This window comes from Barbatula barbatula (assembly GCF_947034865.1).
Source record: "Barbatula barbatula genome assembly, chromosome: 20".
NCBI classification, from domain to species: domain Eukaryota; kingdom Metazoa; phylum Chordata; class Actinopteri; order Cypriniformes; family Nemacheilidae; genus Barbatula; species Barbatula barbatula.
In genome coordinates, this window is record NC_136783.1 from 14,966,709 (window position 1) to 14,988,719 (window position 22,011).

A 22,011-nucleotide genomic window follows, 5' to 3' on the forward strand; every position below is an offset into this window, starting at 1 on the left:
TTTTCTCTCATAGGAATGGTCATACTGAATCTGCAGACTTTTTTTGTTAATTCCACCCTAAAATTTGGGAAAAATCTGCAGAAATCCACAGAATAGTTTAAAATGTGTTTACATTTGTACACAAATATAAATATGTGCAAATGTGTTCAAATAGTCTTTATACTGTAAAAAAAGTAGGCTTGGCTATATATTTTATTTTATTATTACGAAGGGGCTTGTTATGTTATTACGTTGATTGTAGTTTGTTACATTACATGCTAGCAGTGAGTGCCTTTACCAGAGCAGGAATTTGTGATTCTGATAAAACTGCAGGAAATGAGGACAGGGATGGAAACTGTTGTCTATTCCCTTTTATCAATTTTATTCTGTTATGTAACAGCTGGATGGCAGCTTTTTCTCATGGGCCACCCTGCTGAAAGAAAACAGCCAGTGAGCTTAACTCTGAAGCTGGAATGCTGACTGCATAATTTCAAGAGCTACACGCACTATTTCTAGTAACTACAGCGCAACTCTATTTAAAGGGGCATGAAAATAAATAAAGCGGAATAACAAGTTTCAGTTCTCAAAACTGCATAGTGACATAATGCTATTTGGGGGTTCTTTTTCATAACATCAATATTCACATAGGCTATAAGTGTCCTAAATAATTTGCGATTTTGTATTGTGATGAATAATCCTGATCTCTTTACTTTACACTTATAGAAACGAATTGTAAGAAACTCTCATGAGTTCATCTGTTGTGCCGTCATTATGACGCAGACGGAGAAGCGCTGCGTGTAGCGTAGCTGCGTTCAGACAGAGAGAGGAGGAAGTGTTCAAGGAGCTATTCAAGGGATTGAATGTGTGTAACTCTTCAGTCTTTAGACGTTTAAATAAACTACACTAATATATGCCAGGACGCTGGTTGAAAGTCTTTATTAAAAATCGCCTTGACTACGAATATAATTACGCCGTAGAAATAAGAGACTTATAAAATGGCTAGCAGGTGAGTCGTGCTGATTTCACATTACCAGCGATTTGTCTTGAAATCGATAATCTAAATGCTTTTGTGCCACCGTATCTTTAAATAACAGTCCACACGTTGCAGTTGGCTCGTTTAGTTTATCTGGAGACTTTGGGAAAGATATTCGAAAAAATATTTCCTGAACTGAAGTGCGTCTTCAAAAAACCCAGAGCGCCTGCGTAAGGCGCGCAATGCATTCTGGTCTTTGTAGTTTTTAACCTGTAAGTGGTTCTCCGCGTCTGTGATAACTGATTCACCAAAAAACAATAACATCCGAACACAGCTGAGAAAAGGAAATCAAACATGCAATTTCATTACTTTTCCATTCTAATTATATCCAAACGTGCCCAGTATACCAAGTTATTGTTGTGTACAAATGTTTTTATTTTCAGCTAACATTGGCATGCTTTGGCAACGATGTCAACAAAAGAAGATTCAGAAGAAAAGAAAGGGTAAATACAAATGTCTAAAATCCACATTTGATGTAGTCTAAATATTTGGAGGGGTAAAACAGAGACTCTGATTAAGACATATTTATTTATACACACCATCAGAATAAAATACATATACAATAACATTATAATCCTTCCACAGTTCTCACCAAACCCAGCTTTACGCAGAGGTTCCTGCATCATGCCTGCCTATTGTCTACTCTCCAACGTACAACATCACATTCATGGGTCTGGAAAAGCTGCACCCCTTCGATGCGGGCAAATGGGGCAAGGTCATTCACTTCTTAAAAGGTGAGCTGCACCACTGCACGTTCCGCCCGGACAGACAGCTGCTCTGCGTGATCAATGTAATGCAATACATGAGAAATGGGGAGTCAAAGAGCACAGAGTCAGCACAGGGATGGAGAGGGAGGGGGTGACAATCAGTGAGACAGAAATAATGAGGGAAGCTGAACTCCTCTTGGGAGCAGGTGCAAGAGGAGGTTGACTTCTCGGCTGTTACTGCAAGGTCGGGGGCAATATGTAACTGGCACACTTCCGATAACCTAGTCAGCATGCCGTATGCTCTACTCCTTTATTAAAAGCAGAGAGCATCATGGGCTAACACGGCTTATTGAGTATTTTATTATTATTTTTGTGTCGAGCGTCAAATATGTTCACATTAATTGTTGCTTTTGTACAATGATTTATTTTCAGAGGAGCAGTTTATTACAGATGAGACCATTGTTCCAGCCCGGGAGGCCAGTGAGGCTGATCTACTTGTGGTTCACACTGCACGTTATCTGAAAAGACTCAAGGTATACATGCAGTCTGTGTTGTGTCCGTGCCCTGGCTTGTCTTTTCCCACCTATCATGACTCCCTTATATACATACACTGATGGCAAAAGGTTTGAAAATGTTTTCAAACTGGTGTATCCTTTAGTTTATTTGTACTTACGATAGACTGCAAATGTCGGCCTTTTATAAGTTTAGTGTGAAAAGCTTAATCAATAATAATCTATTATAGCCCCATTATGACCGTGGACACTTCCTACTTATGAAAAAGACATCTAGACGTCCCTTTTTATCTCACCAGCAATGAGCTAGTGATGCACAGAGGAAGTCTACGAAAGAAAATTGCACTGGATTACTCATGAGCAGGCCTTTATTCCGATCAAATCAATCTCAGTCTTCTGCACAGATTGCAGTCTGTCATGTGCCTAATGCACCCATGAGTCAGCTGCTCGACCATGCAGTCTACACAAGCAACTTAAAGACTACTTAAAGGAACAGTTTCGCCACAAAGAAAACAAATTGTCATTATTTACTCACCCTTATGTCAATATGTGGGCAACCTGGCCCTTTGAAGCTAATGTCCAGCCCATATTTCATCCTTATGGAGCTTGACAGACATGATCACTGTGACCTATTGTTGCATGACAGGAGTTGTGTATCATTTTATCCAAACTATGTCTACTTTTGTGTTTCATGGAATAATAACAGTACAGGTTTAAATAAACACGAGGGTGAGTAAACAACTAAATTCTCTTTTTTCGGGTGAACGATTCAGTTAATGATTTCACAGTGATGCCTATATATATTTCCCATTTTATAGTAATCTATATTTGTTGATGCATGCATTGCTTCAGTGGTTGGATATTGCTGACTACTGCTGCTTTCTGATCACTCTTGAAGGCTGATCATACAGCTAGTTGATCGCCCTTTAAATTGGCTGTGTATGTATTTTCTCTTTTCCTTACTGCATGCAGAACGCTATCGTGGAGGGCCCCAGAGAGGTATCTGTGTGCTGCTGTGACCGAATCTTATGTTCTTGCTTCCCTTTTTAAAATTTTTGTAATATGCAGAAAAGTTTATCCAGCTTTTACATTTTGCCAACAGTTTGCCTTTTCACTAAATCACCACCTGTATCAAAGTGATTCCACTTCCAGATCTGGATTTGAAATCTGATTTACTGTACAATCCATCACAAAGCCCTCTATGAACTTGCTTTCTGTTTATTCATTTGGTTTCTTGTCTGAACTATCGATCTTATTTCTATTCCATTTTACTTCACAATATCTGCTGATTGAAATTCAAAAGAAATGCAATTGGCAACATTTTTGTATTAAATGAAGGAGTTTGTATTTGTAATTTAGACCCCATATATCAGATTTCTTATAAACCTGTGCATGTGATCTCTGCCCCTCTCAGTGGTCTCTGGTTGTTGCCACCATCACGGAAATCCCACCTCTACTGTTCCTGCCCAACTTTCTGGTACAGCGCAAAGTTCTGAAACCACTGCGTACACAAACGGGAGGAACCATCATGGTAGGTTTCAGTTTTGCCAAAAATTTTAAGTGCAGTATAGACAGTTTCACAGCAACAGCATAAACATTACCACACCTAGACGCTTTTGTGGCCTTAACTTCCGCTACACATCCGAAAAGAAAACAGTCCCTGTAGATTATTTCCGAAAACAAGCTAAATGAATAACAAGTAAATTACATTAGCTAGCAATTTAAGAGTATATCTAGCCCATTCATTTGGTTTACCAATATAAGAACTATTACTTGGCTAAACTTGCCTCTCCAATATTTTGGACACCAAGCTCAACTGCCAAATGTCAATGTACTATACTGTTTCTATAAATGTGTCACAGCTACAGGGCACATTTAATGCAATAGAATTCAATAAATCGTTTATTTAATTCAATTATTATACAGTAAAATAATAATACAAATGAATATGAACAAATTAAATACAATATAAATAGTTATATTAGTAATATGATTAGACACTAGCCAAACACAAAAACGGAAATTAACTGCTGGTCAGGCGCGCATGCGTCCGATGAAACGGTCTATAGGATGAAAAATACATAATCAAAAGGTTTGTGGTTTAAAATGTATTAAATGGTTTTACCACTATTATGCTCCTTGACAATTTCACAAAACCTCTTGCCCTCAGAATTTTTCGACTGGTGCCTTACTGCGCAGAGAATCTGATACAGTGAGTCATCCACATTGTTCAAAGTTTAAAATAGAAACATTTTGTTACAGAGTTTTTGTAAAGGCCCACTTTAGGTCATTTGAAATAACCTAGGTAGGAAAGGTCAGTATGCAAGGCTCTGAACATCTGTGATAGAGACGATCCAAGGAGTTTCTCGCAAGTCCACATTAACACATCCGCCTCTTTTGAAGCATCGTCTACCAATTTGGGAGTTAAACAGAGGATTTAAAAATACAAGCCGAGAGCACTACTTTAATTCCTAATGAGTTTTAAGTGAGTTTCATGTCTCGGCGGAAGGTCCCGTTTTTTGGATCTTAATAACTTGCTTGAATATGTGTGCACTTGGGCCCAGGGAAGTTCTCTCTGTAGTAAAGCATAGCTTATATAATTGTTGTGTTTAAAATTAGTAAATTGGTTAACAATGAGAACACTACTGAGAATGTTATTTACCAAGGGCATTTAACAAACAAAAAAGACAAAAATTTTGTATCACAGCAATTATGTATAATAGCAATAATATATTTTCTGCTACATGTGTTGCCATTATGTTATGTTGTGGGTGGCCTTGCGAATTTGCTATGGTGCGCATCTGTAACCTTGTCACCACGTGAGCTAAAAACTGTCAGATTTGTAAAGCTGAAAAATAACGGGCGGCTCTCATGAAGTCAAAAATGCAAGTCCAACAATTGTATTTATTTAACAAGGCCTGAGTAAACAATTTTTACCGTTATAAAAGTATGTAACAATTACGGACACCGAAAGCTGGCAACATCTACTGATAAAAGCGTAAATTTATTTATGACGAACCCCGTTTCGTACGACTGTCTTGCTAAAATCACGTGAGAACCAACAATTATTACTGAATCCAACTTTGTAAGACACTTGCTTGTCAGTTAAAGACGAGACATTTTCTTGTCAGGTAAACATGCGGGAACGTTAGCATCTCGAGGACGCATTTCTCTAGTGGGGCTTCCCACCCTCACTGTTTTCCCAGCAATGTAAAACACTGCGGTAAATTACCTAAGGGTATGCCAGGTGTACTCCACAGTAGTACTGCGCACAGACAGCCTGCACTGCGCGACAGATGAACTCGCAACGAGTGTGCTCCACTCGTCCCTCTCAGCCCGAGAACATAATTATACCTCCCATCGAGCCCTTCTCACGGCCTGCTAATTGACTGCCATTTCAGTCAGCAGTCGACTAGCTGGATGGAGGTGTCGTCGTCGTGGTTCGGGGAAAATGGGAGTATTACCGCACGTCTCCATGTTAGTGCGCGATGAAGTTCAAGGTTAGACAACAGCCAACCCTGTAATTGCGGCCGTTTGGGAGGAATTATCATAAGAGGCAAACTCCTGTTATTAATCTCTGCTCTGCTGTTCTGCATTTGTTTATTATCACGGTTTTAATGTGATGATTACAAATGAGATCAGATGCGAACACTTTTTTTGTTTTAATAGACTTCTCTGATAACAAATGGTTCGATCGAGCATAAAACTGCAAATGCCTTGTTGTGATACAAATTGAGGCCTTTTATCCACAGCAACTATCATTGTTTCATTTAAGCCGATTTGGGGGACTTCCTTTTCTTTTTATTGACAAATATTGTCAAGCTTTACCCTAAAAAAGTGGATCTTTTTTCAGATCACCCCCACACTTACAATTTCTACCCAATTAAATGAATGTTACATGTATATTTTTTATACAGATAGTCAAAACAAATATTTAGATTTTTTTTAATGCTTGAAGGGGTTTGATGCTATAGGGTGACTGCCCTAAATCACACTATGTGGTAAATTATGTAGTATGTATTCATTTTTAGTCCATGCATTGAAAGAAACTTATGACCCTGTAAGAATCTGGGTAAAAAAGCCTGTAAAATCTGAACCACCATCTCAAAGAAAAATCATTATCAAGGCAAGTCATCATTTACTACATACATATTCTGTTTAGTTGAAAGTATTGAACTATTTAAATAAAATATTAATCATAGGTAAACTTATGTGCACGCTGGTTCATGAATCGATTGAAAGTTATTACAGACTCAAACTTAGGATGCAGTTTTACTGACGGACCACCGATCAGTGAATGCCCTAAAGAGAGAGAGAGAGAGAGAGAGAGAGAGAGAGAGAGAAGGAGAAAGTTAAAAAGGAAAGATAGAGCTGAGTTGAGCTTCTCTATGCCTCCCAGGAACAGCTCGGGGCTTTGGGTTCACTGATATAGCCTTCTCCTTATGCAAAACCATGCACTGTCTTCAGCCAGGGGATTGAGCTCAAGAACAATGTTTGTTGTGTGTATGTGGTGCTACTCTCTTACTTTGCCGTTCTTCTTAACTGGAGACTGAAAGTAGATTTAAATGCACTAAAAAGAGCGTGTTGGTGTTTTTGATTGTGACTCTTGCTAAAAATATTTCAAGATGTGATGCCTCCCCCCAGGAAGGCATCATATCTGGAATTGGGTCCCTCCCAGTAAAAAAATATTATTTCTTAAAGCATATTGTATCCGAATTACCCTCCTTGGTAAAATCGTAAAAACTTTTGATTTATATGGTGAAATTTTGTTTGTCACATTCGGTGTTGAGTTTTTATAAATCAATATTCCAGATGAAGGAGGAAATGAAGCGATTGATTTCTTTCTGAAGTATCCACATCGAAATAGACATCCCAGTGTTAACTGCAGTAAAACATTAAAACAATTGTTGTTGACAAAAAACTTTTTAGATATAAAGGGGACGTTTTTTTCTTCAGATTTAGGGTCCTGCCATGGGTAGCACCATGGATCCAAACTATGCAAATTTGTACGTGGGTCTCTTTGAGCAGAAATGTATATTTGATGGTTTACATAATCCCATTTTTCAAATATTGTTGTTTGGCAAAAGTATATTGATGATATTCAACCTATTCAACCTTCATTGAACCTATACTCAAGAGTATTAGTATTGAGTTTTTAAAAGTAAGAGGCTAAAATCAATAGAAAGTTCCATTGCAACACCAGCGCCCTGCGATTTCCGCCACTTCGGGGTGAAAGCGACTCGACTTTTTGCTGTCGCGATTGCAATTTCAGCTGCTTTGTTAAAAAAGACACATAAAACTGAAATTCCTCCTTAATGATGATAATACATACCGACAAAAGCTTTGGCTTGCTAGAAACCATGTCAGTTGTAAAGCATTTTCACCCCAAAATGGTGGCCGCGCTGTTTCCAAAGAGGCAACAGAGTTTCGCCTCTTGGAATCTCTTTGCCTTTACTAACTGGGTTGTTGTCTTTGTGCATGTGTTTATGCCGGACGAAGATCTTCTGATCGAAACATTGCCTTTTTAAAAATGTAATTGGAAATAAAGGGAGAATAAAAATGTTCAGATCTTCTCTTTTATTATCGAATGTACTTTTTGGTCTAGCACCAGACTAAACCACTTTGGATGTGCGTACTTCATTCTCTTTAATTGACTCTGTATACCCACTAAAGTATAAAAACAGCGGAATTGCGGAAGATATCCTTAAAACCACCAAAACGTCATCCAATTTCAAGACAATCAGATTACATTTGACAAGAGGAACTGATAAAGAATAAGTGATCTGGTCTAGTTTGGGCTATTTTTGAAAGATGAGTGAAGAGCTAATAATTATTTCAACAAAGCAACCCACACAATTTCTTTTTATTGCATCTCTCATTGGAATTTCCCGCTCTTGGATAAGGGTCTTATCTGTCATACAAATGGGTAACCCTTGGTGTGATGGAAATGTCATTTTAAAGCCATTTCCTGTTATTCCTGTGCCATTAAACATGTGCGTTAAATTGGATTTTGCCCCATGTTCATTGGAGATAATATACATGAAACGCAGTGTCTTAGATACTAAGACAGATTTGTGAATAAAGGAAACACATAAAGAAAGCATTAACAGTATTGCATATTCATGCACATGGACTCAAAAACTCTTAAGTTTGCAGAGTATATAGACTTTAGTGTGAAGTTCAAAGTCTTTGTAATCAGATAACAGAAGCCGCCCCCGAAGGTGTGACTTTGGTTTGAGAAGTGTGGGGACACAAAACAGGGAGGGATGCCATTGCCTGCATTTACATACGTTTAGGCACTATGGCGATACAAAATCCATGAAATAATGGATTTTCTGCATGAAGTCAGCCAACTGTGGATGGAGGGCAGCAAGTGATTTTCTCCATAGGGAATTCCCTATCACAAACTCAGAATACCTATGTTTTGCATTGTTTTTGATTGTTTAAATTGATTAAACCACGAAACCACAATGGGTTTTTATTGTGTACTATGTTTATGAAGCGGAAAAATGAAACCTGTAACCTGAATCTCCTGGATTTTTTCCAAAGATGGATGACTTTCTAAAACGCTTAACGAGATGGCATGCAGTTAAAAATCATAAACAAATTTGAAAGTGCGGGGGACACTAACAGGATTTTGAAAAGTGGAGGGGACATGTCCCCCTTATCCCAAGTGGAAATTATGCCCCTGTCTGCCCCCAGTTTGGGTGCCAAGTTGCGCTTTGATTTTACCCGTCACATGAACAGATTTCGGTTTCTCTCTTTATTTATTGATGACTAGAAAATGGGAAAATGCCAACGGTGAAACGTGACTTTGAAAATAAAGTGTTCCCTCTTTTTATACCTAGGCTGGCAAGCTGGCGATGGAAAGAGGATGGGCAATTAATGTGGGTGAGTTCTTTTCACATTCACCACTTGAAAAAACAATTGCAGGGAGAATAAATACATCTTACCATGGCTTTTGCTACCACCTCAGACAAACTGTTAACTGTCTAAAGAAATCGAAAGAGAGCGTCTCTTTGTTGAAGAGTTGAGAGACAAAACCAAGTCACTGGCACCATTATTTAAAAAAGATAACCCTTGCTTGGTATGATATCAGTATTCTTTTCTCGTCCTGGTTTCTGAAGAAGTGGGAGAGACTTTCAGCTGTGCTTCAGCAAGCTCAGCCGATTTCCTTGTGTTGCTGATGGATAAACAGTGCTGTTCTTTGCAGCCACATTGACAAACATTAATGGACAATGGATGACTGTTCATTTGAATGCATGTGTTGTGAGGGTACTGCACGGTAATTGAAAGGTGTAAATCAGCAAGCAGGGTCGTGTGAATGAGTAATAACTGCTAATGAAAACCCTGCCCACCTCTGTAGAGGAGCTTCCGGGGTGCAGATTCATATAATGAGGATAACTGTGTGGGGGTCGCGGGAGGAGAGATTGCATCTATTACCTGAATTCGTAAATATGATCCTAATTAAAAGCTAGTCTCTCAGTCACCTATAGTGTGCAGGGGCAGTTCAGATGGAAACGTTCAGGGGACATTGGAAAACAGACAGCTCGCTGGTTTTTAAGTGCCCGGTTTTGTTTGTCTTGCAGGTGGAGGTTTCCATCATTGCTCCAGTGACAAAGGAGGAGGTTTTTGTGCCTATGCTGACATCACACTAGCTATCAAGGTGAGATTTTGCCCTAGATTCCCAAAACATGTCATCTGTATGAGTAGTCATCCAAATCAAGTGTTAAGAATTGAATGAATTATAAATATTAGTCAAACCACCATTACAGGTCCAGTGTATGAAATCTGGCGGCATCTAGCGGTGAGGTTGCAAATTGCAAACAATGGCTCACTCCACTGTTTGGCCCTCCCTTGCGAAGCACTACGGTGGCTGACACATAACAAAGATGTTGTCACGTTTCCTCTACTTGGCCGATGGAGATAACGTATTTAAGACACGCGCTCTGTAGAACAGTTTGTCTGTTTAGGGCTATTGTAGAAACAGCATGCCGAATTCCATATAAGGGACCCATGGTGCATAGCTCATTCAAAGGTAATAAAAACATAACGCTTTCAAAAACAAGGGGGAAATAAGATACACATCATTAAACCTTTAAAAATGTATTCAGCTTTTCACCTCAGAGGTTTCAGACTTCGACTTTATCTACTCGTTTAAAAAGTATGCATGGACTCATGGGTACAAACATAGCGGATATAATGGTATCTATGTATCAGCTTTTACGGAAACTCATTGATTTTTTGCTTCAGCCACACAGTCATCTCGCTCAGATTGTTGCTTTGTCATGAGATGCACAAAACCCTTTGTGATTTGTTCTGCTGTCAGGATAAAAACTCATTTCCCTCCTCTGTGTTTCTCTCTGAAGTTTCTCTTTGAGAGGGTGGAAGGAGTAGCAAGGGCCACCATCATCGATCTAGATGCCCATCAGGTGAGCAGTCCTTTTCAGCTCGCACCGTCAGTCAATGGTACCGCAGAGCAATTGACATGATAATATCCCCTATTTGGCAGAAAAGTCAATGATTCTGCAGTCTGATTGCTGATATGCAACAGTCTTGACTTTTCTGTGGAAACATGCTTGTTTGCTGTCATGCCACCTTTAGTGTAAGCTGTTAAGTGTTTGAGCACCGTTGTAATTGTTGGCCAGTGATGTCAATGCGGTTCTTTGTTGGTATGTTATGGTTTTGTTCATGCTCTTGTGTCTGTATTGAAGTTATACATTTTTTCTGTATTTCTTTTGACAGCTTGCAAGACTCTTAAATTGGTCATATTTTTACAATGTTTTCCCCCTTGAGTGCAACTTACAATGACCTCTAGAATTAAATGAAAGATTTTCTTGTCTGAAACGCAAGTTTTTATTTCGGTATCTCAAGGATCAGGAAAATTAAATAAAAAATGTAATTGCAAAACGAGAGAGGAAGCTGGATAGAGTGAAAGAGACAATGAAACGCTTGATGAGAATGAAAAAGACGTCTCAAGATGCATCTGACATAAAAATGAAAAGATCTTTAAATAAGAAATCAACTACAGGTAGCTGGAGATTGTTACTTCTGCACTTCACTTTTCTTTATGTGGTCAGATGTTTTGGGCCCTATTTTTTTTACGATTAAGCGCATGGTTTAAAGCACAGGTGCACTCAGAGCGTGTCCGAATCCCCTTTTGCTAGTTTAACGACAGGAAACCGGTCGGCGCGCCCGGGCGCATGGTCTTAATGGGTTGTTCCAATTCACTTAATGAGTAATGGGTGTTTTTTGGGCATTACATGCAGTAAACCAATCAGAGACTCTCACTATTTGCGTGCCAGAATTTGCAAGTGCAAATTTCCTCAGGAGAGGAAACGCATCTGCTCGTGCATGAGCTTAAAGCGCGCAAGCAGACCATCTACAGGACAAACCGGATTATATATTTATGTACACATTTTCTACTAACGCACTTTTATAAATAACAAAAAAATGTAGACAAGGTTTGAGTCAGTCTATGGTGCAATCTATTTTCAGTTCCTCAAAAAAGCAACGCGCCAACAATGCACCTGAAAACACCTCTTTTTTTTGTCCAGCACACCCAAAAATGAGCGCAAATGCATTTGCTATTTAAACGATACATAACCTATTTGTTTCATGATATCATAAATCATTATTAGTAGTCTCACTTTATGAGTGTGTGTTTTGCAAATGTTCATCACTGTAAATCAACACATTTCCCTTCAGTTTACAGTTTATTGCCCTCTACATCCCAATGAAAATCATTATTCATCTCAGCCTGAAGTTTACTTGGACCCAGGAGATGTTGTTCCTGATAATTCTCACGCTGGCACATAAAACTGGCATAAGCATTTTAAAGTATGGCTTGATTGTTATGATGGTCTTTTGCTCATCGACTAAGGCAACGAGGATCAGATCAATACCACCAACGGGGTGAATAATTCACAGAGGCCCACGAGCAGAACAAAGGTGGGAATTTTCATGCCGGCATATAAATGGATGCAAAAAAACGCTGTCTCAGTTGGGTTTACGGGGTGTGAAAAATATAGAGTATGGAAAAGTTGTCGTTAAGACTCCAGTTAAAGGCTTAAAATTATGATATGTAATAGCAGACGCTGGTCTCTGGTGGCTACATCGGTTGCATATATAAATTCATGAGTGCTTGTTAATAACCAGAAATATCTGAGACTCAAAGTATTAACAGTTGTTGCTAGCATCCCTCGAGTATTATTACAAACCCAATGATTACTTAAGAACAGTGGTTTTCAGGGGGGGGTTGTTGATGTGGGATGTGCGTTCTTACTATTTGTTAATTTTTAAATTCCAGTTAATATCAAGCTCTTAAATATTTTATTGGGTAAGAATTTTGAGTTTTTGTAAGCGGCTGGGGGGCCTTTGAATATTGTTGAATACAGTAGGGGGCCCCCGAAAATACCTTTAGAAGGAAGTGCTTCATATTTTTCCATGTTAAAATACTTTCTCCTATAATGCAGAAAACAAAGTGACAATTTTGGGGACAGGACAACAGGGCCTGTCAGATTATCCTACCAGCATAAATGAAACATGTAGGATTAGTTTACTGAGCAAAACCCAATCAAATTGTACTATTGGTATTCAATGATATAAATAAATAGCAATATAAAATAAACAGGTTCATATCGCAAAAAAATGACGTAAAATGTATGTGCGCATGCATTAATAAGGATAATCTGGCGGGTAGGATGAAATTTCAGGACACCTGCAACTTTTTTCTACTGCATAAAAGCCACGGTTTATCTACACGCTTTACCTGATGAAAGAAGCTCTGGTTTGTGCGCCTGTGTGTGCTCACACGTGCCTGCGTGCGTGTTTGTTTGGCACTTGACGAATTCCCTCCCGGTCTGTATCCGCAGATTGATCGTCTGCGCAACATTGCATGTAGTCAAACACACACGATATTATCGGATATCGCGATGATTTTGAAGTCGATTATCGTAAAAAAATGTCAACACATCGCCCATCCCTACAGGACAATCTACTTGCCTATCCATTACCTCTTAGAAAACAAGTACAACAAGACCTCAAGAATTTAGATAAGAGGCTTTTGCACAGCAGGTTTGAGATGTTGGCATACTGTACATTCTTTCCTCTGGTCATACAATAGCGTTGACACTGCAGATAATGTAACCATCTAATAACAATTTACCACTAGTTGTCTAGACAATCTGTAGAATTTGAGGGCCAACAAATGTTAGCATAATCACCTGGAATATTATTAATGTTCTTCCTGTTATTTCATAGGCCTTGCAATTGCTACATGGCGATCATTTCACCTTAAGCAAGGTTTTTGCTGCTTGAGTACAGATGCTACAGAGAGGGCAATGTGAACGAACCCCTAAAGTGTGGTCTCGTAATTGGCTGACAGCCTCTCCGAACAGCTGAGAAAGGAGCCGTTTTGGAATCGGAGGTTGTAGCCATCTTGCACATGAGTTGTGAGCATTGCAGCAGTCTTAAATTAAAAGTGACAGTGGCCAGACATCGTACGTGACAGCTGAATAAAGAGGGATGGAAATATTACGTCTTCCGAGGACAGATCTGATTAGTTAGTCTATCTGTGAGTCAGGAAAGGCTTGTGCTTGCATTTCTGTGTCAGTCATGCTTTACATCAAAAACAAATATCTACTTTGTTATGCACATAATAGGCAGTGAACATCCATTGTTGGTTAACGCTTTTGACGTGATGGGTGAATTATGGCAGAACTTCTATTCATTCTCTATACTACCTATCTACAACATCTATCCTTCCAGAATTTTGAAAATATTATCTGCAGAAGGTTCAACTCCTTTGAACCAGATTTAGATGCATTTTAGACAAACGGCTTATATTTATATCATTCATCGTTGAACTTAATTATTACGTATGTACAAATACATTTTTCCACTTAAAATCCACTAGATTTTTGGATTCCCTAAAGACCCATGACACAGTATGGCAACCCTTCCTGGATAAATCTATTGACTAACTATCTAGAACCCTAAGCTGGGCACATATTTATTATGACTATTTTGTTCTTATGTACCTTTTTTTAATGAATATTTTGTTTTCCCTTGTTTACTTTCCTTGTGTATGTACATAATTATATATTTATAGATTAATTTTATTTGTGTTGAAGTTGTGGAGAGTTTGATTAACGGAGCACTATGATGTAAAATTGTGGAAGTTTGATGGGATTTTAATGGGGGTAATAATATAGCAGCACATCGCCTCATGATCATTGTCTGTTTATTTGTTATTCTGCTGGGAAATTAATAAAGAAATAAAAATGTAATTAGAACGCAAAATGTAAAAAAATCCACTTCTTAAAGATTATGAGGGACCACGAGACTCGTTGCTCTAGTGTTGGATTATTAATATCCATATTTATATTGATAAATGTGAAAAACAGGAATCTCCAGCAATCTGAACTTTATGCACTTATATCTGCTCTTTTGATGCTTAATGTTGCAGGGAAATGGACACGAGCGGGATTTCCTGGAAGACAGACGCGTTTACATAATGGATGTGTATAATCGCCACATCTATCCAGGAGACGGATTTGCAAAGAGTGAGTTAATGCGCATTTGCGTGCGTATGTAAATGGGGATTTAAAGCGATTCCGATTATGTATAGATAGTGCATCGATGATATGAGGAACTAAAATGCTTCAAATCGCGGTAATCTGACAAATTTAGCATGGACTAGCTCTTCATTTGCATATATATTCAAATTCACACATACATATGGTCACAAATAATGACAGGCAGAGAAAGAGAGTGGTGAGATGAATTGATGCACATTAAGGAAGATACTGTGCACAATACTCTTGCTCTCCTACAGGGGGCAGTGTCCTGCTACCCTTATAGTATTTTGGTGGATCCCTGCCTTTTACAGATTGTTTTTTGGATCACCTTCTGTTTTCTAAGGCAAACACAACATTGACATCCTCATATTACTTCTATCTTGTAATTCTAATACTTTTTTTACTTCAATTATTAAATCAAAATGTAACGATGTCCTTCATCCACATAAACTACAGACTGTAGAGTGCTTGTTGACATTTAACCTGTGAAAACCTGATACAGCAGTCTTCCATTATTTTATGTTCATAGAATTTGCAGCATCAAGAATGTGATCGGTATTGGTATTCTTTGCTTATTGTGCAAGAAGCATATGTATCGTTGCTAATATTTTCAGTTTATGTGAAGCAAAGATGGCAGACGGCACCATATGCCACTCAAGGAGCTGCCATTTAGATGAATAGAAATGCAAACAGGTTGACAAGCCCTGGAATTTCTTTTAGGAAATGCAAATGGAGTGATTTGATTAATGTTTCGAATATCAAAGAAACTTATAAAATAACTGACAGAATGCTTCAATAAGGTCACGTTATAATCTTTGTCAATTAGAGTATACGTTATCTTTAATGTTCATTCTGTCATTTGCATTTGAGTGACAATGCCGTAAGCTTCACCTGGCATAGTGCGACAGCTTGTCAAAACTAAGATGATTTTTGTAAAGCATTTACTCGCTTGTAAGGTGTGTTGAACCTTTTTGATTTTCAGAACAAAACCTTCTATGTACATGACTAATCGCTCCACCTGCTTTATTGAAGGCGCATGCTGCCGTCCCAAGATTACTTTTGGGTTGCCTTGTTTTCTTTCAGTTTTCATTTGCTTTTATGGCGTTTTCCCTCGGTGACTTTTGTGTCCATTCAAAAGGCAGTGTCCTCCTCACATATGCAGTTAAAGACTAATTACTTTAGGTCTTAGAAGCCTGTGAAGGCGAGGTATTGTGCTCCGTTTGCCTTGAAACTCAGCTTAAAGAAGTATAAAGCTGCTCAACATTCGTTTTCTTCTAGACGTTCATTAGTTTTATTATTTGAATAAGACACGCGCTCCTTTTTAAAACCACCTTCAGAGGTTGTGCAGGTCATCAGCAGAGGATCATGTCTATGTCACTCACAGTTCGGAAACGTAACTTAACCCACAGATCCAACAATGTTTACATGAACCTTGTAAATGTACTAAAACGTTCGTTTTCAAAAAATCATAACAACCAATCAACACAGGTTCCTGTTGTCCTGAGAGGCACACAAAATGATTGACAGGCCGAACGTGCCTTGAATCATTAATGAGATTACACAACGAAAGTAATTTCTCAGATCAACCTCAAGTTAACTTGAAAACAAGACTTAGAAACATCGATACTGTCTCTGCACAGGTGCAGTAAGATTAGAAATTTCTTCACATGAACAAAAAGCTGAATATTGGATTACAGAGTCTAGTAATCTTACAGAGACTTACCTATTTTAGTGATATTTGTCAGGTAATAAGGCAATTTTCTTGATGCCATTTCATAAAATAAATCACTAAAAGCACTTTTAAACCAGCCATCAGTTGAAATGAAATGATATAATGTTTTTGACTTCAGGAGCGATTAAACGAAAAGTAGAGTTGGAATGGGGGACAGAAGACACGGAGTACCTCCAGAAGGTGGAGCTCCACACGGAAGGTGCGCTGAACGAAGAACGGCCAGACATCATCATCTACAACGCAGGCACGGACATCCTCGATGGAGACCCTCTCGGAGGTCTGGCTATATCCCCACAGGTGCGGTTGTATATCATTCCTACGTTCATCCTTCCACATCAGTTCTGATATTTGGCTCAATAAGCTTGCATATTAAATATTCAGGCCCGCTTTACAGCATAGAAACCTGACAGGAATGCTGAAGAACATTTTCGGGGTTTTTTTTTTATTTGGAGGGAGAGTAGAAAAGAAGATTTTAAATAAAATCTCATGTTGTACAATATAGGGGGTTGCCTCAGCATTGTAATATACCTACACGTGAGGGATACCTCATATGACTTGAAATTAATATTTCATGTGCATTTTAAGCTTTTGTTGTGTAAGTTTTATCCTCAGTTAGGAATGATCAGCCCTTTTTTAATTCACTGTTTTGGCATAGATTTGGCCCCATGAGTCCGAGCAAGGTTTGTCTCCGTTCCCTCTAACACTTTTTAAAGTGGTTAAAAATAGGCCAGTCAAGTCATTTAAAGGGGTCATATCTTACAGAATCAGTTTTCTGTCTCTTTTAAGAGATTATTGAGAAGTTTTTACATACTGTAACGTTCAGAACTTTACATTCACCCTCAGAAACATTAGCATGTGGACAACACATTTACTTACCATCATACAGTATCAGTGTTCAGGAAATGACAATCCAAACATGTACGACTTTCTTTCTTCAGCAGAACCCAAAAGCAGATATTTTGAAGAACATTGGTTACCAAACAACATTGGCCCCCATTGATTTGCATTGTATGGCCACTGAATATCTAAATCTTTTCTGTGTTTCAAGAAAGAGCACATATACAGGTTTTAAAAGACACAAGCATAAATAAATAATGACAGAATTCATCTTATTCTTACTAGCTCTTCACTGTCTTGTATACCAAACCATATTAAACATTGTAAAACTACTCTCTATTTTCCCTCAGGGTATAGTTCAGAGAGATGAAATTATCTTCAGGGCTGCTTACCGCAGAGGGATCCCCATCCTCATGCTGACCTCAGGGGGCTACCAGAAGAAGACCGCCCGCGTAATCGCCGACTCCATCCTGAATCTGCACAGGCAGGGTTTGATTGGTGGAGAAGCTTTAGAGGAGGCGGGACCTGTGTCACTCATGATGAGCAAGTCTATGTCATCAGAGGCCACATTCAGCGGCATTTAAATGTGCCTGATTTTGGGGCTCGTCGAGCTTCACCTGCAGCGACTGATGCAGACGTTTAGAACAAGTAAATAATGTTGATGAATCGAATGGATTAGATGGACTAAGATTGATTTAGGATCAAAATTTTACACACTAATGTATGGCTTGAAGTGAAGGATTAAGGGTTTTTTCCCAAAAACGAAAAATACTGTGTTTTATGCAATGCTTGTTTTGCACATTAGGTTTGAGAAACTCTTTATTAGTGTCATCGGTTGGACACTGAAAAGGGAATTGATTTCTTTCAAACTCCCCAGGTTGAGAAAACAGTCGATTTTATCAAGCGTTTTAAGGGCAGCTCTCTCCACCATTAGATAAGATTTATTTAATTCAATAAATGAAATGATGACATTATGAATACATTTCAGATTCATTACAGGTTTCTCATTGCTTTGACCTGCTCTGCTATCATGCCTTAAATTATTCAATGACATTAAATGAAGGCTGCTCTTAAGACGTGCTTCCGCGACCAATCGGTTGTAGCAGCACGCCAGAATTCTCATTTGTGTGCATCAGCAGGTGGACGCTGTCAGGCTGAGAACTCTCTGTCATATTACGGTTGGCAGGCTTTTGAGATGTCTTCAGGCAGGGGCCGGGACTTTCTCTATTAGAAAATGAAACTCTTTATTGGAGAGCATGATAGACAGTGGAGTTGGATGGCAATGGCAGTTCTTAAGATGAGATTTGGTCTGCCTTAATTTAGCAAAACAGCTCCTGTTGTTTAGAGAGTATACAGAAGATAATGACACATTTTCTTATTTTATTTTGTATTCTGATTTTCAATTTCCATTCTCTCTCTTCCCTAGTTAGTTTCTTTGCACATATTTATTATTGGGTTGATTGCCCTTTCATAGATCTGGCAAGTTTATTTAAATGGCCTTTATTGAATCAACTCATTTGGAGTCGGTTGGCTAGGTTAGGGGTAGAGTATATCACTGTGGAGTCTTTTTTCAGATCAACAAATAAGGTTGATGGGTTAAGGCTGCAATCCAAAACAAAAAAGGTCAAAGTTATGGATTGCAGCATTAAATAGTGTGTTGAAACTTATTTTGACAAACCAATTGATTTAAATACTTCATTATTGAAAGGTATTTTACATTGTTGAACGTAGTTCTGGGTTTGTAATGAGGGATTTGGAAGGTTACTGGTGTGATACTGGAGGGCATTACAGTATGTGTAGTACATTTTTGTTGAGCCTTTATCTTCATTGTCCCTTTAGTGCCTCTACTATTCTGTATGGATGTGAAAGCTTGTTTGTACCACATAATAATCTACAGGAAAGAGCAAGTAAAATGGCCATCCAGTACTTACATCAATCCATTGCTTTGAGATCATTGATGGGTGGCATATGTTTCCTGAATGGTTGTTGAACGTAGGTTTTCAAGTTCTTCCTTTGTCTGAAAGTACTGTACCCCTCTTAAATCAAGAACAAATGTGCACAAAGGCCAAGCGCAGCTGGATGAAGCTATAGTCTCTGCCAGCATTGAATCTTTCTCTTTCCCTACCTCTTTGTGTAATGTCTGAATTGATAATGTGAACAACAGTGGAATATAAACTACAGATTGATATTTCTCATAGGTCATGTTCCACTGTTGTAAGTAGTTATTGATTTGCAGCGGTTTCACAGAAGGAGGTACTTAAGGAGGTACAGTACTGTGATGTTAGTTGATGTCAACAGACGTGTGCACAGAACTTCTGGTTTTCACATAAGCTTCAAATTCCCTAAAAATGTAAATATGTTCAGGTATCAAACACCTGTCTGTTTTTCATCTAGAGATACAGTAGAAGAAGAGGTACGATGGGTTAGCGAAAGCTTGGAGATCAAATTCCTTTAAGAAAAGCACTGGTGTAAAGAGTTTCACATTTGAGAATATCTCATGCTTTATTATATCTTTGGTTTAGGTTTTAGTGGGTTTTCAATGGTATTGCACTCTTACTGGAGGGATCTTGGTAATGGACACTAATGAGAGTAGTAGGGCTCTTTTCCTCCCTTTCCTTCCTTACCTTTTTTTGTCTCTAATGAAAACCGTCAAAAGGATGCATGGGAAGGTCTCATGAAAGGCGTAAACCCTTTAGCTCTAGCCATCAGCTTAATGGAGTTGTACATGAAAGGTCCACAGTGGTCCTGGTTTCATGAGCTGGGAAAATAACTCTTTTGGCTGTTGATAAGAATTGCATTAACATTATTATATAAAAGTGTTTTATTTTTTTCTACGAACACTAAATGTCTTATGCACTTAATGTGAAACAAATGTTTAACAATGTGTATTTTATTCTTTCTTTTAAATTATTTTTGAAATAAATTGTGTACTTATTTAACTGGCTACACGTTAATACTTTTAAACCTGTGTTTTACATTATAAATATTCCGTGATGAGATGGCACTCAAACGTCTAACAAAAGTGCCAAATGTGATGTTTTTTTGTTGGATTTATGATGTTCTTTTGTACCTGGCACTTTTTGAATACCATTTCCATGTAAGGATTGGCAAAATAAATCAAATCTAAAATGCAATTACAGAAGACCTTGTGTTTATTGACTACTATATATGGTAATGCTTCATATGGTATATATGGCTTTTTCCCACATCAGCAAAGCATCTTCAAACACCTGCTGGTTTATTGTTTGAAAGCCTCTCCATCAGTAGATTAATGTTGAAAGCAAGTGTTCTGCTTAGCGGCGAGAGAAATGGGCTCAATTATTTATCAGCTCAGCTTTCAGTCTCTTTGTTAACTTGTTAGTATCAAAGTGCAGAAGCAGATATCATCTATTTATGCTGATGAGAATTAATTAAGGAGGCAGATGGATGTTATACTGCCGCAGTCTTGTGGGATCAGCAGATCTTGCTGGACTTTCTTGACGCTTTGTGTACGGTGAGAAGAGAACTTTAAACACTGAGATGCCTAAACAACTGACGTTGAATGCAAATTTCAGACCCATTTTAAACTTGGACGTCAAGATTCCGGTTGTATCTGGATCATCAGGGCACCAAAAGATGAATTATGGCCGTGCAAATATAGGCTTGTATTTTTATTAGATATGGTGTGAATGCTTGTTTCAATTATTTTACTTTATATTTTTTGGCATTTGCCTTCTAGGTAAATTGCTTTCTATAGACCACTTGGCAAAATGTAAACACTGATCCCGAAACACTTGCGGTTACATTTTTGTATTTACTTTTTAAAATCCTAAATATTGAATTCAAGCTTAAAGATATTTGTTTAACATTTTGCTTCGGTTAACCATGTTCTGTTAGATTTATTTTGTTGAAACTGTTACATGAAGTTCTTCCGGACCATCATTGTTTACATCTTGCAAAGCGGTGTATAGGCAGTTTCATCAGACGCACGCATCTAGCCCGAAGTTAACTTTCGGTCTGTTTTAGGTCAGAACATAACAAATGATTTTCCATTGAATTTCTATTAATATGTTATTGTGTATCAATAGTATTAAATTCAATTAAAACTACCCAACAGTTATTGATTCTTGTCAGAAGTGAAGTTTAGTCTGCTTTTGTTTTTCCCACTTGAACCGTCTATAAATAGAAAGTATAAAATATATTTTTCCCAATGGAATATGGACAGACATCGACCTGCTTTCCAATGTGCCAGCCATATGCAGGATGTGTACCACCCAACACCCCACCCTGAACTGATCTCATGGCCTTTTTAGGAGCTCCCTATGACTCAGCATCCAAGCGTTTAGGGCTCACGGACGTCATCCAAATTGTCCGTCTGGGAGCTACAAAAGCCGTCTTTATCCAGACACCCCACCAATGCTTTCCAGGGTCTCATTAACAGTACTGTTTCCACACAGTCTGAGGTAATGACTTACGCGTCTTGCTTTCTCACGCTTAAGCCTGATTATAGTTTAGATATAGATATAAGTTCTTTGAAGAAGAGACGCTGATGTTTCTTTTGTTGCTTACGCAAGCAAGGATATAGGAATGATGTGCCATTTTCACATTTCTTCCGGTGTTGAAAGAATAATGTGACCGACGCTGAATATTT

At 38.3% G+C, this 22,011-nt stretch overlaps 1 protein-coding gene across 2 annotated transcripts; it reads left to right on the forward strand.

The window, feature by feature from the left end:
• The first annotated feature begins 542 nt into the window (after nucleotides 1-542).
• On the forward strand, nucleotides 543-20,521 carry hdac11 (histone deacetylase 11). 2 transcript variants are annotated; one of them, XM_079483410.1, is made up of 11 exons: nucleotides 543-841; nucleotides 1,396-1,455; nucleotides 1,598-1,746; nucleotides 2,152-2,252; nucleotides 3,646-3,762; nucleotides 9,080-9,122; nucleotides 9,821-9,897; nucleotides 10,601-10,663; nucleotides 14,701-14,797; nucleotides 16,663-16,841; nucleotides 17,732-20,521. In XM_079483410.1, the coding sequence occupies exons 2-11, from the start codon at nucleotides 1,421-1,423 to the stop codon at nucleotides 17,963-17,965; spliced, it is 1,095 nt and encodes a 364-aa protein (XP_079339536.1). In that variant the 5' UTR covers nucleotides 543-841; nucleotides 1,396-1,420; the 3' UTR covers nucleotides 17,966-20,521. The 2 variants fall into 2 exon arrangements, with proteins under 2 accessions (XP_079339536.1, XP_079339535.1); XM_079483409.1 differs by having other exon boundaries at nucleotides 745-985.
• Nucleotides 20,522-22,011: the final 1,490 nt, after the last annotated feature.

Coding starts and splice junctions, on each gene's coding strand:
- hdac11 (XM_079483410.1), top strand. CDS start 1,421: ATGTCAACAAAAGAAGATTCAGAAGAAAAGAAAGG. Junction 9,898..10,600: donor ACATCACACTAGCTATCAAG/GTGAGATTTTGC, acceptor TTCTCTCTGAAG/TTTCTCTTTGAGAGGGTGGA. Junction 10,664..14,700: donor TCGATCTAGATGCCCATCAG/GTGAGCAGTCCT, acceptor TTAATGTTGCAG/GGAAATGGACACGAGCGGGA.